The sequence below is a fragment of the Gobio gobio genome, assembly GCF_949357685.1.
Source record: "Gobio gobio genome assembly, chromosome: 7".
Lineage (NCBI taxonomy): Eukaryota > Metazoa > Chordata > Actinopteri > Cypriniformes > Gobionidae > Gobio > Gobio gobio.
The window spans coordinates 5323589-5339215 of NC_137103.1; the positions used below are offsets into that span (position 1 = coordinate 5323589).

Genomic DNA, 15627 nt, shown 5'->3' on the forward strand with positions numbered 1-15627 from the left:
GCCTATTGCCTTGAGTATGAGAAGGATTGGGATGATGGTGTCCACCTCCTTTTGTTCGCAGCTCGAGAAGTGGTGCAGGAGTCTACCGGTTTTAGTCCAGCAGAGCTAGTGTTCGCTCATAATGTGCGTGGGCCGTTAAAACTGCTCCATGAGAATTGGCTGAATGAGTCAAAACCCCAAAATCTACTTGACTTTGTCAGCTCATTTCGTAATAAGCTATATCGCGCTTGTGAGTTGGCTAAACAAAAATTGTCTGCTACTCAGTCTAAAATGAAAGGATGGTATGACAAAAATTCCAAAGTCCGACAGTTTAATCCTGGGGATAAGGTTCTGGTGTTCCTTCCAATCCCTGGTTCCAGTCTTCAGGCACGTTACAGTGGACCCTATGTCATAGAAAAGAAAGTCAGTGACAGGGATTACGTTGTGGTTACTCCTGATCGTGCCCGTCGGAACAGACTTTGCCATATTAATATGATTAAACCTTATTATGACCGTGAGCAATTGGACAAATCCAGAGCCGGTGGAGTAAAGACGGTCCTGTCTTTGTCCAATGCTGAGCATTCTTCTGGGTGTTTACCTCTGTCCAGTGCTTTACAGGTGCCCGATTCATCACTGTCGCTGTCCGTTGCTGAAACTGTTCCTGAGGCCACTGAGTCGCTGTCTGGTGCCGGGGGCTGTGACATTGAGGGCCCTTCTGTTGCTACAGTTCAAGGCCGGTTGAAAAATTCCGAGATGCTTGCAAATCTTGATTCATGCTTTATGCATCTCAATAGTTTACAGCGCTCAGATATTGTTAACTTAATTAACTGTCATCTCTCGTTATTCTCAGATGTGCCGTCCCAAACTCATGTAGTACAACATGACATTGATGTAGAGAACAATGTACCTATTAAACAGCACCCGTATCGGGTGAACCCAGAAAAACGCAGACGCCTCCAAAATCAAGTCGACCATATGCTGTCACATGGTATTGCAGAATCCAGTAGTAGTTCCTGGAGCTCGCCCTGTCTCCTTGCCATCAAGTCTGACGGATCTGACCGTTTTTGTACAGACTACAGGAAGGTCAACAATGTCACAAAGCCGGATTGTTATCCTCTTCCTCGCATGGAAGACTGTGTCGACCGTGTGGGCTCTGCGGCTTTTGTGACAAAGTTAGACCTCCTCAAAGGTTATTGGCAGGTGCCTCTGACTCCGCGTGCCATGGAAATAAGTGCATTTGTTACACCTGATGCATTCTTACAGTATACCGTCATGCCTTTTGGTGTTCGTAATGCGCCCGCTACTTTTCAGCGGTTGGTTAACCGCGTTTTAGGGGGGGTGCCGGGGTGCGATGCGTATTTAGACGACATTGTCATTCATTCGGCATCATGGGACGAGCACATCACTCAATTAAAACAAGTTTTTCAGAGGCTGATTGAGGCAAACTTAACAGTTAATCTTGCAAAATGTGATTTTGCTCAAGCGACAGTCATTTACCTGGGGAAAATTGTGGGTGGTGGCGTGGTAAAACCCGTTAACGCTAAAATAGAGGCTCTTGCATCATTCCCAGTTCCTTCTTCTCGTCGTGAGCTGCAGCGGTTTTTGGGAATGGCGGGATATTACCGCAGTTTTTGCAAAAACTTTTCAGCTGTGGCTGCCCCACTCACCGATTGAATTAGTCCGAAAAAGACATTTAGCTGGTCACCAGAGTGCCAGCATGCGTTCGAGTCTATTAAATCCATTCTGATGCAGGCCCCCGTTCTTGCCGCTCCAGTTTATGAGCATTCATTTAAGTTAGCTATTGATGCTAGTGATGCAGGGGCAGGTGCGGTCCTTTTGCAGGATGGGCCTGATGGTGTAGAGCACCCTGTTTGTTATTTCTCCAAAAAGTTTCTAAAACAGCAAAAATCGTACTCTACGATTGAAAAAGAGGCCCTCGCTCTTATTTTGGCCCTAAACAACTTTGAGGTCTATATTATTACTCTTCCACACGTCCGGTCACAGTTTATACTGACCATAACCCTCTTGTCTTTATCCAACACATGCGAAACTTTTCGCATGTGAAACTACTTTATCTTCTATTATTTAGTTATTCTTTTGGTTAAGAGTGGGGAGACTTTAGTTTGATTAGTTTCCTTACAGTTACTGCGCTCCCCATCTCTTTCTTTATTTTGTAAGTAAATTCTGTTAAATAAATTATTTTACAAAGCACACCTGCCGTTGTCCATCCTTTATGTTACGTGTCCCTTTTATCCTAGACGTTTAAGCGGGGACCGTAACAGGGCCACAGCTCAGCTGTTTATCTGGGCCAAATCTGTGCCAAAGGAAATTTGCTGACTGGGGTAGCGGTAAGTGTCACAATGATGCCTATATTTGAACACTATTAACGGTCATTTGGTAACTACGGGAAATTTTCCCTTATTATAATACTATTTCACACACTGTCCGAGTGTTTTCCTCATATGCGCTCTTGTGCAAGCAATGACAAATTGTTTGAATCCTCCAAACAACACACGTCCACGAACAAACATCTCACATCTTCACATTTACCCTTTGCTTCACAAAACGAAACAAATTGAATAGCCTAATGTGACGTCTTGCATTTATACACAAATCCGGACAGACACCTGTCTGAAGTGTAGAAAATACATACAAATAAAAACGTTATTGTATTTTATTCCTACCTAAATGTAGCCAATGATGATGATCTTTCTCTGGGGCATTCCCGATTTTTCGTGGCCTATAAAGATAGCTTCAGGTGTGGTAGGAAGGTGCGTCTCATAGTCACGGGTGACGTCATCCATTTCCGGTGTCGTGGGAGTGTTGGTTTGGTAAGGAGCTGCAGTCGCAGCTGTATTCCTGAACGTTTGTATTTGTAGCGGAGCCCCCTCTCCTACACGAGGAGCGATTACAGGGATACTACCTTTAGCTTAAACATGACTACGCCACCCTGGTTACCAGGGAAACATTAATACTATGGATCTAAGATTTTACACAAGATACACAGGAACGAAATTGTCAAGAAGGGCTAGAGACGTGGATACCAATCATCAAAATATTTATTTAATTATTCACAATGATTGCTTTTAAAAGAGTATCAAAACTGGGTCATCAACATTCACAATAAAAAACGGAGACCATGAGATAAAGGAAGCCGAGGCTTAACGGCAGATGCACAACTTAGTAAGCACAAGGCTTCTATATCACTCTCAGCCCCTGTGTACAAATGTCAGCACACACACCGCAATAACATCAAGAAATAACCACGCAGCACTCTGTGACAAGCCCTCCACCGCGTAAAGGCTCACAAGTGGCCCGCCCTAAAGCCTCGGCTCCTGTAACGAGAGCAAAACATTACTACAGGTCGCATACAATAACACTCACAAACATACACGAATAACATTTAAATTAATAAACCAAAAAAACAATACTACAATGAAAATATGAAGGTTCAGTGCCAGCGAAATTACCTTCACTGGCCTTCTACCAGCATCTTAGAAACAGAGCACAAATCAAACAAAATTAACAAATACCGCACTGCAAAACACTCAAAGTAAACCAATCAAAACAATCAACACAAACAATGAAAATTAATATAATAGAAAGATCCAAAAAAATACAAAAAAAACAAAATATATGAACACAAACCCAATACAAAACAATTAGGAGATGTCAGGTGGAAGATATCCAGCGATCACGGTGGCACATACTAGAGGACAAGCGAGAGTCACACACACACACACACACACTAGGGATGGGCGATATGGACTTAAAAATTTATCCCGATATTTTCTAGTATTTATTGCGATAACGATATCAATGACGATAAATGTAGTTTCATTCCCCATGTTTTTGGATACAAGTGAGAGCTACATGCATTCTTGAGAGACTCAGAAAAACAAACAATGATCTAAAGTAATACGTACATGTCATCAAATAGGCTCCTATAATACATTTAAAAAAAAAATTAAAAAAAAAAATATATATATATATATATATATATAATTATTTTTTTTATGTGAAATTCCTCACCAGCCTTTTCAGAAATGGAAAAGTTGCAGATATAATTGTCTTCTGTAAAAGTGCAGGTAATGTTTAAATAGTGCAACTGTGCTAAAAAACATCACAATACAAACAATAATAATTTTGAAATCAATGACAAGTTTAAAATGTAAACCGATTCTGTATTTCTTCATACATGGTGCAAACAGTGGTAAAAATAGCAGAGATAGCAAAAGTAATTATCCCAAAAATGTCTTCAGATTACAAAAAAGTTTACAATAATTATTTAATGATAGAACTTCAGTAATTTGAGTTAAGATAATAATTCCACGAATTCTTCTACTAATAAAAATAAACTGCACTAAGGAATAATGAGCTTCTGGGTTCATGAATATTAATCACGTTGTCAGCGCTCATTTAAACTGATTTGTTGAAATCAAAACACATAGGTGCACACCAGCCAATGAGATTCCCGTTTGTGCATTCGTTTCTTCCTGTTCATGAAAGGCTGAATAATTCCAAATAAACGCCATTATTTTACAGGAAAATACAACAAAGGATATTGTTTAATGTAGCACGTCAATTCTGTGTGGTATAAGACTCTCTCGCTCTCTCTTTGAGTGTGTGTGAAACACTGAGCGCTCTCAGTCGCGCGCCTCACACTAGTGTTTACTGCGCGTCAAATACACTGCGCATTCATTGAGATGAACTGAAATAGTATGCTTTACCGATCGATTGAGACAGAGCGAATCTCTTAAGCGCTCAGTCCAAGTGCTCAGCGAGTGAAAATACATCTGTATGGTTCAGATTGCCCTCAGGTAGCCCCTCGTTTAGCTATGAACTCTTCCGCCATAGTTGTTTTCGCTCTGCACGTGAGATGCGGATTCAGTGCCGCCGCTCCCATTGCGCTGCGCTTAGGGCACCGAGTGCTGCGGGGGCACCACAAGAAAATCTCTCTACAACCCCCGTTCAGCTCTACAAATTGACAGATGCAACCACTGCGGCCATCATAAAGTAATAACGGCCAGCAGCGGCACTATGCGGATGGGTCGCGCTATCAACTAGGCTTTATCGTTATTATCGCGGGAAGACAAATTCTTATCGTGGGGAGAATTTTTACCGGTATATCGCAAACGATAAGATATCGCCCATCCCTAACACACACACACACACACAACACGTAGGCTGTGTACACACGTGTGTGGATAAGAGTTTGTGATCAAGATAATCTTAATATATAAAGCAGCAGCGTCAAATCGCGTTGCTCCCCAGGCGTCACAGAACATCGATTCCTCCTAAAAATACACACATAAGCATACTTGCAATGTATAAAAACATGAGTGCTGTACGAAGTGGAGGTTTCACATACCTTTAATTCATGAACCCGTCGCCCATCCACACCACGCATACACCGGACACGGGACACAACCTCCCCCAAAGCACGGGAATGCGAGAGGGGCACGAAAAGCTCACTGTAAGCTATCCCCGCAGCTATAAATCACATAGACGTTACGACACATCATATGCCTGTGCACTAGTTAATCAGCCAACACACACGCATAAGGTTACCTCAAAGCATGAGACACGGGACTGCAAGAGAGACATGTGATGAGATCTGGAGCCGCCAACAGCCGCGAACTATCCCGAACTATGAGCAAAACAATCGTTTACACAAAATCCCACACCTGTGTTACTATCTAGCTCAAACGACACCTACCTCAGAGCGGAAGTATTACGGAAACAAGGGGCAGTCCCACGGGCAACGACGCGACACTCAATGGTAAGCACACACAAAGAGTGGTTTTCGTGCTATTTTTATACCGTCCCATCCTGTTCGTGATTGGACCCGCACTACCCCAAGCACATTAGTTTTAATTACAGGGCCACAGTACATCCCACTACATATTGAACTGGGGTTTTATGTACTTATTTGGCTCGCGTATCTCTCTAGTGTGGACTGAGGAAGCCTGCGGTACAACGCATGTGGTACCCGATTGATTTTACGTCCTGGAGTTTAAATGCCCTGTGCATCGCAAGCAGTTTACACCGGTAGGTTGTGTCAATTTCTTGTTTGTTGCACTAAGGGTCTGGATTGACCACCTTAAATTTGTATTTATCTTTCTAGTCTACAGACTGCGGGAGAAACATTGCAGTGGGTTTCTCGTCGGGACTTTTGTGGCTGTCCTTGTACCACTGATTATCGTTCAGTATTGTGCTGCATATGGTCACGTTACAGACTGTCGTCGCGGGGTGCTGCGCCGGCTTGACTGCAGGAATGGATGTGTAATCTACCGCGACCTGCATTCACGTGCTGCTGTGGTAACCGTGTTTATTCCTGGTTAACGCCCGTTTCACACATACTCCGTTTGCAGTGCGTATGCGGTGCGTATTTTTTTCCGTACCCATGTTAACGGATTACAGCTTTCACACTGCGCGCGGATGCTGTCCGTCAGTCCGTTCCAGGTGCGGTGCGTCTGCAGCAGTCCGGCGATCGTTTCCGTACCGAGTCTATTTTTTGCTGTGCTGCACTGCGGAATTAAAGTGACAGAACATTGTTCGCTTTAAAATAAACATGTACTGACACGAAAATCTAGTAATTTTACCACAGATGTATGTAATTTAAAATATACTCTGTTTCAAAGTCTTTCTCGGTTTTCTCGGGTAAAGCAAGGAAACGACACCTTACCTGGCATTTAGGTTAAAAAAATTGAAATAATGAAGAGCACGTACGTTCCTGGAGGTGGAAAAACAAAGGTCTTTATGACCTGCTTTTAAAAGGGTTTAAAAACTAAAGAGAAGACGAGAGTCGACTGTTTCTATTGTAAGTTTCTAATTTAAAATGTTTATAGGCTATAAGTTATATTTCAATGTTTTGCCACTTGTGTGAGCTAAAGTAGGCTATAGGCTATATAAAGTTATATAGGCTATATAAATATAAAGTAATGAAATGAATAAAACGTTGTTTAAATGTACTACGTTAAAACTTGACATCTATGAAAGTGTAAACAAAGAGAATTGCAATTCTAACAAGCCATGTTCAGTAACAACTTTTGGATTTGAAATGAAAATAATAATGAATAAATGCTGTGTTTGTGGTATACAACCGCGGATCAGGTGCGCGCTGCAAATGCAGCATATATGAAAGCACAACAGCGCGTGCTGCTCCTGCACTGCATACGCACCGCAACACGCACCGCATACGCACTGCAGACGGAGTATGTGTGAAACGGGCGTAACGCTGGACACTTGCAACATCAGCTGTCTGGTGGCTTGGCGTGCCGCCGATTCGATACGGTGGCCTAACGTTACTCTCACTTTGAGACATTAAGTGGTTTAACCATCCAACAGTCATTATTTTGATCTGGTTTCTTTTGGAGTGGCGTAATTATATATAATTTGGATTATCATCTTGTTTATTTTGTTTGCTTTCTTTCTTGGTTTATGTGAACACATTGCTTTAAACATTTAGTATTCTTTTGTTGTGAATTTAGTTTTGTTTGTTCTGAATTTATTATTATTTTGTCTTGTCAACCAAGTTTCTGTGAACTGGTTGTTAACCGACTAATCTTTTTTTTTTCATTAGATTTGTGTATTGCTTTTTTTTTTGCCATCCACCGTTTCAGTGAACTGGTCTATTAGTGGATGGCAACCAGAAGTGTGTAATTGCTTTTAAATTCATTAGTACTAGCTTTATAAAAATGTATGTGAGTATGTGTATTTGATTGTATGTTTAACGTGTAATTCTGCTTCTCCCTCCAGTTGTTGGGGTAATTAGTATTCGTGTTTGTGTGGACGACTCTCTCTCTCTCTCTCTCTCTCTCTCTCTCTCTCTCTCTCTCTCTGCTGGGTGGTGGTCTCTTCCGATTGCAGTGTTCCACATTTGTGGTGTGAGTGCACGAGTGTTTTGCTGTGCTATTTTCAAGAGAAGGAGTGAGTAGTCCCCAGCTCTGGAGAGGAGGCCGAATTGTGTGTTTCTTTTAATTCTCATATTTATATATGTACTAATGAGGTCTAAATAAAAACTGTAATTTTGTATTTACACCTCTGACTCTGGTCTTCTCTCAGCCGCAACCGAACCTGTGTGCTTAAAGTTAACCTTTATCAGGTGATTTTTTCCCCGGTAAATTGCCTCCCGGGGTGGCGTAGTCGGGTATCTTAGAGGGGTAGAGTTTAAGTCTGCCTTCTGGGAGTGGAGCAACTCTCCCTGGTGTAAATTTTCTAGTTTATGCCCATTCAAAACCAGAACGCGCTACATAAAGAATAGCCTATATACTTATAAAAATATAAGAACAAAGTATGTTTTAAGAAGAGCTCTAGTTAGCCCAGCACACCATTAATTTACACTGTTTAACCATTAATCACACACACACACACACACACACACACACACACACACACACACACACACACACACACACACATGGTTCATTAGCTTACATTAGTTAACATGAACTAATAATGAAATGCACTTATAAAGCACTTATTTATCTTTGTTAATTTAAACATTTACTAATGCATTATTCAAATATTGTTAACATTAGTCAATGCACTGTGAACTAACATGAATAAACCATGAACAGCTGGATTTTTATGAACTAACGTTGACAAAGATGAACTAATGCTGAACAGAGGCGTTGTTCATGGTTAGTTCATGTTAACTAATACATTAACTAATGTTAACTAATGCAACCTTATTGTAAAGTGTTACAGAGAGGTGTGTGAAAGCTCTCCAAGTAGCCTGAAATTCAGGGTTTTCGCTTATCAATCAGATCGAAAGTAACTAGTAACTAACTACTTGAGTAGTTTTCTCATCGAATACTCTTTTACTCTTACTCAAGTAAATATTACGATTGTTACTTTTACTTGAGTAAATATTTCCGTAAGTACTTGTACTTTTACTTGAGTACAGATTTTGGCTACTCTACCCACCTCTGCGACTGAGACTCAAGCAGCGCTGCTTTTGCTGGTTATGTATTGGTTTACTAAAGAGGTCATTAACAAAACGGCGGAAAAGAGACGAGCACTGATACTAAAGCTTATTCTGAAAGCTCGTAAAGCTAGATTTAAAATAAGACAACGTATGTTATTATCAGCTATTACAGACATTGACCGTGATGTGGCTGAGATGAACGCGTGCCATCAGACAGAAAGAGCAAGACTGATATTTACTGAACGCAGAACGAACCTCGCAAAAGACTTTTAAAAATGCCGGTTGAAATAAAATGCTGCGTGAGCTCAACCGATCAGCATCTTCAGCGCCGAAGTCCCACCCCCGAAAGTTCCTGAACTTTGAAAAAGTACTACCTCGCGAGCAGGGACTTTCGGAGGCTGAGATATTTACCCGGAACTTCATTTAGAAGTTAGCCCAAAGTTCCTAGTTCCTGGGGAAAGTTCCTGCGGTGGAAACGCAGCTTTTGACAGCAAAACACACACACACACACACACATCTTCCAGAAGAAAGAGCGCCGAACATGTTTTCTTAACCCCTTGATTGCCACCTTCCGCTAGCGGGACACTTGGCGCTCTTTTTTTAATTGCCTTATTTTCACATATCTTTGTAATGATCATAAATTTATAATTTCAAATCTTACAAACTCAAAATTCATCCAAAGGTTCATATTTGGTGACTGTTTTGTGATAGAAGTGATATTTGGGCAGAAATGTATTCATTTGTTACAGGAGAATGTGGACGACACCCGGTGGCTATTTCTGGTACAACGCCTAAACAAAATCTCATGGGAGCTTCAATTTTTGTGATACCAACTTCTAATTTGGAACAACTCATATGGCTTTGATTTTTAACAATTTTGGAGTAAAAATTATTTGATAAAATATATATTTTATATAAAATAACATTTAGTACAGTATATTTAATTTACAGTCAAATTAAACTTCCACAACTTTTTCATACTTTCATTTTGAAGTGAATTACAGCCATTGAAGTTTGGATAGTGCATTTTCACGTCTATTCTCAAGAAGGGTGTGACAGTGAAGCGGTTAAGAGATTTCCAGAGCTGAACTGCATCTGTAAGTGCGTCTCTTTCACTAGAAGACGATCAGATGAGCGTCTGACGGATGATTATATAATAACCCAACACACAGATCAACGGCTCATTCTGCTCTCATGAAATGTTTCTCTGTGAGTCTCTTGTTCTTCTAGATCTCTGTTACCTGCAGGAAATGGACGTGATCCTGTGTGTGTGAAAGCTGCTCCAGCTCAGCGTCTCTCCTCCTCAGATCATTGATCTCCTGCTCCAGTCGCTCCAGTCGTCCTTCAGCTCGACTCACTGCAGTCTTTTCCTGATCTCTGATCCGCTGTGTGGCCTCAGAGCGGCTTCTCTCAATGGAGCGGATGAGCTCAGTGAAGATCCTCTCACTGTCCTCCACTGCTGTCTGTGCAGAGCGCTGTTAGGACACACATCACAATCACACAGTGGCTTCAGTGAGTCCTGACTGACACTTCTCAAACTTCTCTTCTTCTCCAGACTCACCTTATGAGCCTCCACAGCCTCTCTCAGCTGCTGAAGATCTTTCTCTCTCTGCTGGATTCTCTGCTGGAACGACCTCTGCGTCTCCTTCAGCCGCTTCTGCAGCACAAACCAATGACAGAGACGCCACTTTATACTGCGCACACTAGAGCATCATGGCAGCTTTTGTTTGCTAACACTTTCTATGAAGCTTGTGTTTATAATCCATTATAAGGATATTCTTAGTGCATTATAACACATGCATAATGCCTTATAAACAACCTTATAATGTGTTGTGTCATCTCATGAATAATCAGAACAACAGTAATAATACTTACCTATGTGTGGTTATAACTATTAAGATTATGATGATTTATGACACACAATGAAGATCATTTTATCCTCTTAAATTATAATGGATTATATATGCCATAGTTTTATATCTTTAACTTTCTTTACTTTAATTTATTTTATAAAAGGACCATGTACAATTTTTAACATAAATGTTTCCATTTCATGTATTGTACCGGATTTAGCTCAAAGCTAATTTTCACCCGCAGTCCTTTGGCAGGTCAACATAAACAATAAAATAACATACCCAATACATATATACACAAATACACAAAACAAACAATTAAACAGCAACCATGTCAATGTTTACAAAACTGATTACATTCTAAAAAAGATTTCAACTGCATTTTAAAAATTCCATTAGACTTACACCCTTTTATATCTTCTGGCAAAGCATTCCAGTTATTCGTCGCTTTCACAGCAAAAGACGATTGTCCAAAAGCAGAACGACGAAAAGGAACAGCACAATTTCTCATAGATGATCTAGTAGATCTTTCAGAAATATTAGGATGGAAACCAACAAAATCATTGAGTACCGAACGAGCCAAACCATTTACAATTTTATAAACCATACACAAATTTTTAAAAAGCACATAATTTTCAAAACTCAATAATTTGTATTTCTTCAAAATTCTACAATGATGAAAATGTTTAGGTTTTTTATCGAGAGTTTTTAAAGTTTGTTTATATAGGGATTTTAAAGGCTTAACCACATTTTCACCAGCTTGACCCCAACATGTGAGACAATACGAAATATGAGACAGAATTGTGGCATGCATAAAAGTGTTGGCTACATCAACAGAAAGACAATTTCTAATTTGTCTGAAATTTGCTAAATTATATTTAATATTCCTCACCATTTTCTTTACATGTTTTTTAAAGCTAAGATTTGAATCCAATATTACACCAAGATAATTGAACTCATTGACTAATTCTATCTTTTCACCATTTATACAAATATCCACTGGTGTTTGAACCTTTGTTTTTGAAAAAAACATTCCTTTAGTTTTACTAATATTCAAGGTCAAACATGAATTCTCCAACCAATGTGTAATTCGTTCCATGGCAACATGCAGCTTTTCAGCTGTTAGCTCTAGGGTTTTTGCATGCGTAAAAATAACATCATCAGCAGTGTCATCAGCATACATTTGCACTTGTATCCCATCACACTGAAGCGGGAGATCATTTACATAAAGACTGAATAATAAGGGGCCTAACACTGATCCTTGGAGTACTCCCATTGTATAATGCAAATTACTAGACTTAACCCCTTTAATTTTTACACATTGTTCTCTGTTTGATAGATACGCGGATATCCATGCTAGGGCATCAGATGAAAAGTGGAAATTAGATAATTTCGAAAGTAGAATTTCATGATTAACGGTATCAAAGGCTTTACGCAGATCTAAAAATATGGCACCAACTAATCCCCCTTTGTCAACTTTAGATTTTATTTGCTCTATTAAATGTAATATAGCTGTTTCAGCAGAGTAATTAGCTCTAAAACCAAACTGCATACAGTGTAACCCAGATTTCACTGTTTTCAAATAGGATGTCAGTTGTTCAAAAACAATTTTTTCTGCTACCTTTGAGAGTACTGGTAATATACTTATCGGTCTATAATTACTAACTTCATGATGATCTCCAGATTTAAAAATAGGAGTAACAACAGCTTGTTTCCATATATTGGGAAAAACACTATGTTCAAATGACAAATTAATTAAATGAGTAATAATAGGAGTTAAAATATATTTATGAGTTTTTACAAACATAGTATCCAATTGATGAACATCTTTACATTTTGAATTTTTTAATGAGCTAATAATTGTGTTAACTTGCATTTCATTAGTCTTAATGATATCAAAACTTGGACTCCCGACATCATTCTGAAACATATTTATTTCCCCCTTTACAAATTTTTCTCCTAATTCACTAACAGAATTAATAAAAAAGCTATTAAAAATAGTAGCAATTGCATAATTATCTTCAACGGTCTTTCCCTTAACTCGTAGCTTAAAATCTTCTTTAAAAGTTGGCTCCCTCCGACAAAGCGTGTTTACATTTTTCCAAATTAGCTTACTATTACCTCTTGCCTCACTCATTAAATGAAGATAATAATTAGATTTAGCTACTCTCATTTCTCGGATAACTTTATTTCGCAAACCTTTATAACAAAGCCTCTCAAGTCTCATGTTGTTTCCTTCAGATCTGCAAAGTCTCAAACTACATCTTATGAGTCTTTTACTGCTTAAAGTGACACAAAGTCTTCTCTTAATATCTGTACGCTCAGCGGTGAAAGTCCACTTCCAGCTCCTGTTGACTTCTGCTGACGTCTGCAGTGTGAATGATGTTTCCTGATCATATGGTGCCAGTATTAATAGTGTCAGCATTATTTGATCAGTGTGTGATTTCATACCTGTTTCTCTGTCCTCTGTGCTGCGACTGATACAGTGTCGTGGTTTTTATGTTCGTCCATCAAACACAGCAGACATATAAACTTCTGGTCAGTGCGGCAGAAAACCTCCAGGAGTTTATCATGAGTTTGGCAGATCATCTCCTGCAGTCGTCCAGTGGCATCGGTCAGATTGTGTCTCTTTCCTTTAAACCAACTCTCATGTTGTTGAAGGTGATTCTGACAGTAAGAGTTCAGACACACCAGACAGGACTTGACGGCTTTGTGTTTTCTTCCAGTACAGACGTCACACTGCACATCTCCAGCTCCAGCGTAACAGTCAGCAGGAAGTTTAGTCTTCTTCAGTTTCTCCACCAGTTCAGCCATCATGGTGTTTTTAGCTAAAGCAGGTCTTGGACTGAAGGTCTGTCTGCACTGAGGGCAGCTGTAGACTCTCATCTGATCCTCCTGATCCCAGCAGCCTGTAATACAGCTCTTACAGTAACTGTGTCCACACGAGATGGTCACTGGATCCTTCAGGAGATCCAGACACACTGAACACATGAACTCATCCTGAGAAAATCTGGCTTCTGCCATTTTACTGAATGAACACAGAGACACAAACACACACACCAGCTCGACTACACTTCAGTCTCTCTTTCCCTGAAGTCATGTGATTTCTGCTTCCTGGTTCTGTGTTTGAGTGACGTGAGCAGAACCGGTTTATCTGCAAGTCTATAAAGCGTCATAAAGCCTCATTCCTGCTCAGTTCAGATTCTACAATAGCAAATGCAAAAACCTTTATTAGTTGATTGAGGTGTGTTCAGTTACAGCTGGAACTAAACTCTGTTGAACAAACCTCATGACTCTTGCAGAAGCTTCAATGCTGCATTGGTTCATTTCCTGCCTCTGTCTTTTGCTTAGTTGAGGACACTTAATATTCAGCATTATTATTGATCTGACTGCACTGACACTATTGGATCAGAAGTAAACTTAAACTGAACCAGATCTATTTTATAGACACAGTCACTGAACTGAACTGAATGAACACTGAACTGACTTTAGCTGAACAATGACACTTTTTTTTTTAATAGAGCAGCTTTACAGCAGAATGGACTTGTTTGCATCATTGATCATTATTTTACTGTTTTATCTCTGTAAAGCTGTGTTGAAACAATCTGTATTGTATAAAGCGCTATAGAAATAAATGTCAATGGACTTGATTGGCCCTTGAGATTCTGTTTTCCATATTTAAATTGTATATGTATGTTTTGTTGAAAGGTTAATTTGTAACATAAACATCATTTAGTGGTCAATTCACTGACCTCATCTAGTGTCTAATCTCTGATTGTAAAGGTGATGTGTTATTAACTCCATTATTTCTTACAGAAACCGTGATAAACTACAACATGAGCTCCAGCAACTATCCACTGTAGACATTAAACTGTATATGTATTATATTTGATGCTGCATTTTTTGATAATTGCTACTTTCAAGATGGATTTGCAGACAACAACAAGCATTAACGCTTTAGAATAATGGTCCGTCATTAATAGGTAACTATGCAGGAAGTAATGCAGACTAATGAGTAGAACTACATCAACACTTCAGCTACTACTATTAACTAATATAGAAACAAGCTTAACTAATCAGTAAGTAATATCAAATTTAGGACTAAGATAGTTCATTATTAGGTACTCAATAATTACTGAATGGGATTGGCATCACTAAAAACTAATAGATAACTATAACAAATTATAAAGAATTACTAATGAATTACTAATCACAACATTGACATGTCTGAGATGTGAGAAATTGTATTTTTTACTCTCAAAGTCATAAAGTGCATCACTAATTACAAGCATTACTTAGTCTCTCTGCAGGAACTACTAGTGACCTGGACCATTATTGTAAAATGAAGAAGAAGTCACATGACAATGAACTTGACATTGGCAGACGGCAGCCTATAACGCCACCTCTGGTGCGACCGTGAGTATAAAAGCACACCTGTGAAATACATCATCCACTTCTTGTCTAAAGGAGACGCGTGTAGAAATAACGAAAGCACGGCAAAGGGACACAGCGTCTCGTTCCCCATTCTCAGGGAACCATGGCTCAGAGATCCTACAACTCACAATTGCTATCTAGCGGAGCACTGGGGAGCGGACGCCTCAATAAGAAAACTCTCTAGCGAGAGGAGGCCTAGCAATGAAGGCCAAGCAGCCAAGGAGGCTCACAAAAAGCCTAACAACTTATCAAACTGCCTAGCCGAGCTCTAGGAGCTGAGGCCTCAACATGACAATTCTCTAAATCAAGAGGAGACCTAACAATGCCCCACACTCAGGACATCTTACAAGGAGGCTCACAAAGAGCCTACAACTCATAATGCTGTCCTAGCGGAGCTCTGGGATGTGGAGACCTCAGTCGGATCACTCT

The 15627-nt window shown here is 39.8% G+C and overlaps 1 protein-coding gene across 1 annotated transcript in view; it reads right to left on the reverse strand.

Annotated features, from left to right (window-relative positions):
* Positions 1–13866, reverse strand: part of LOC307128952 (tripartite motif-containing protein 16-like) — a 57999-nt gene extending 44133 nt beyond the window's left edge. The window contains exons 1-3 of the mRNA XM_079821042.1: positions 13216–13866; positions 10473–10568; positions 10153–10386 (exon numbers count right to left, since the gene is read on the reverse strand). Coding sequence (XP_079677168.1) covers positions 10153–10386; positions 10473–10568; positions 13216–13788 — 903 coding nt within the window. The 5' untranslated portion in view covers positions 13789–13866. The remainder of the gene's footprint in view (positions 1–10152; positions 10387–10472; positions 10569–13215) is intronic.
* Between the last annotated feature and the right edge of the window lie 1761 nt (positions 13867–15627).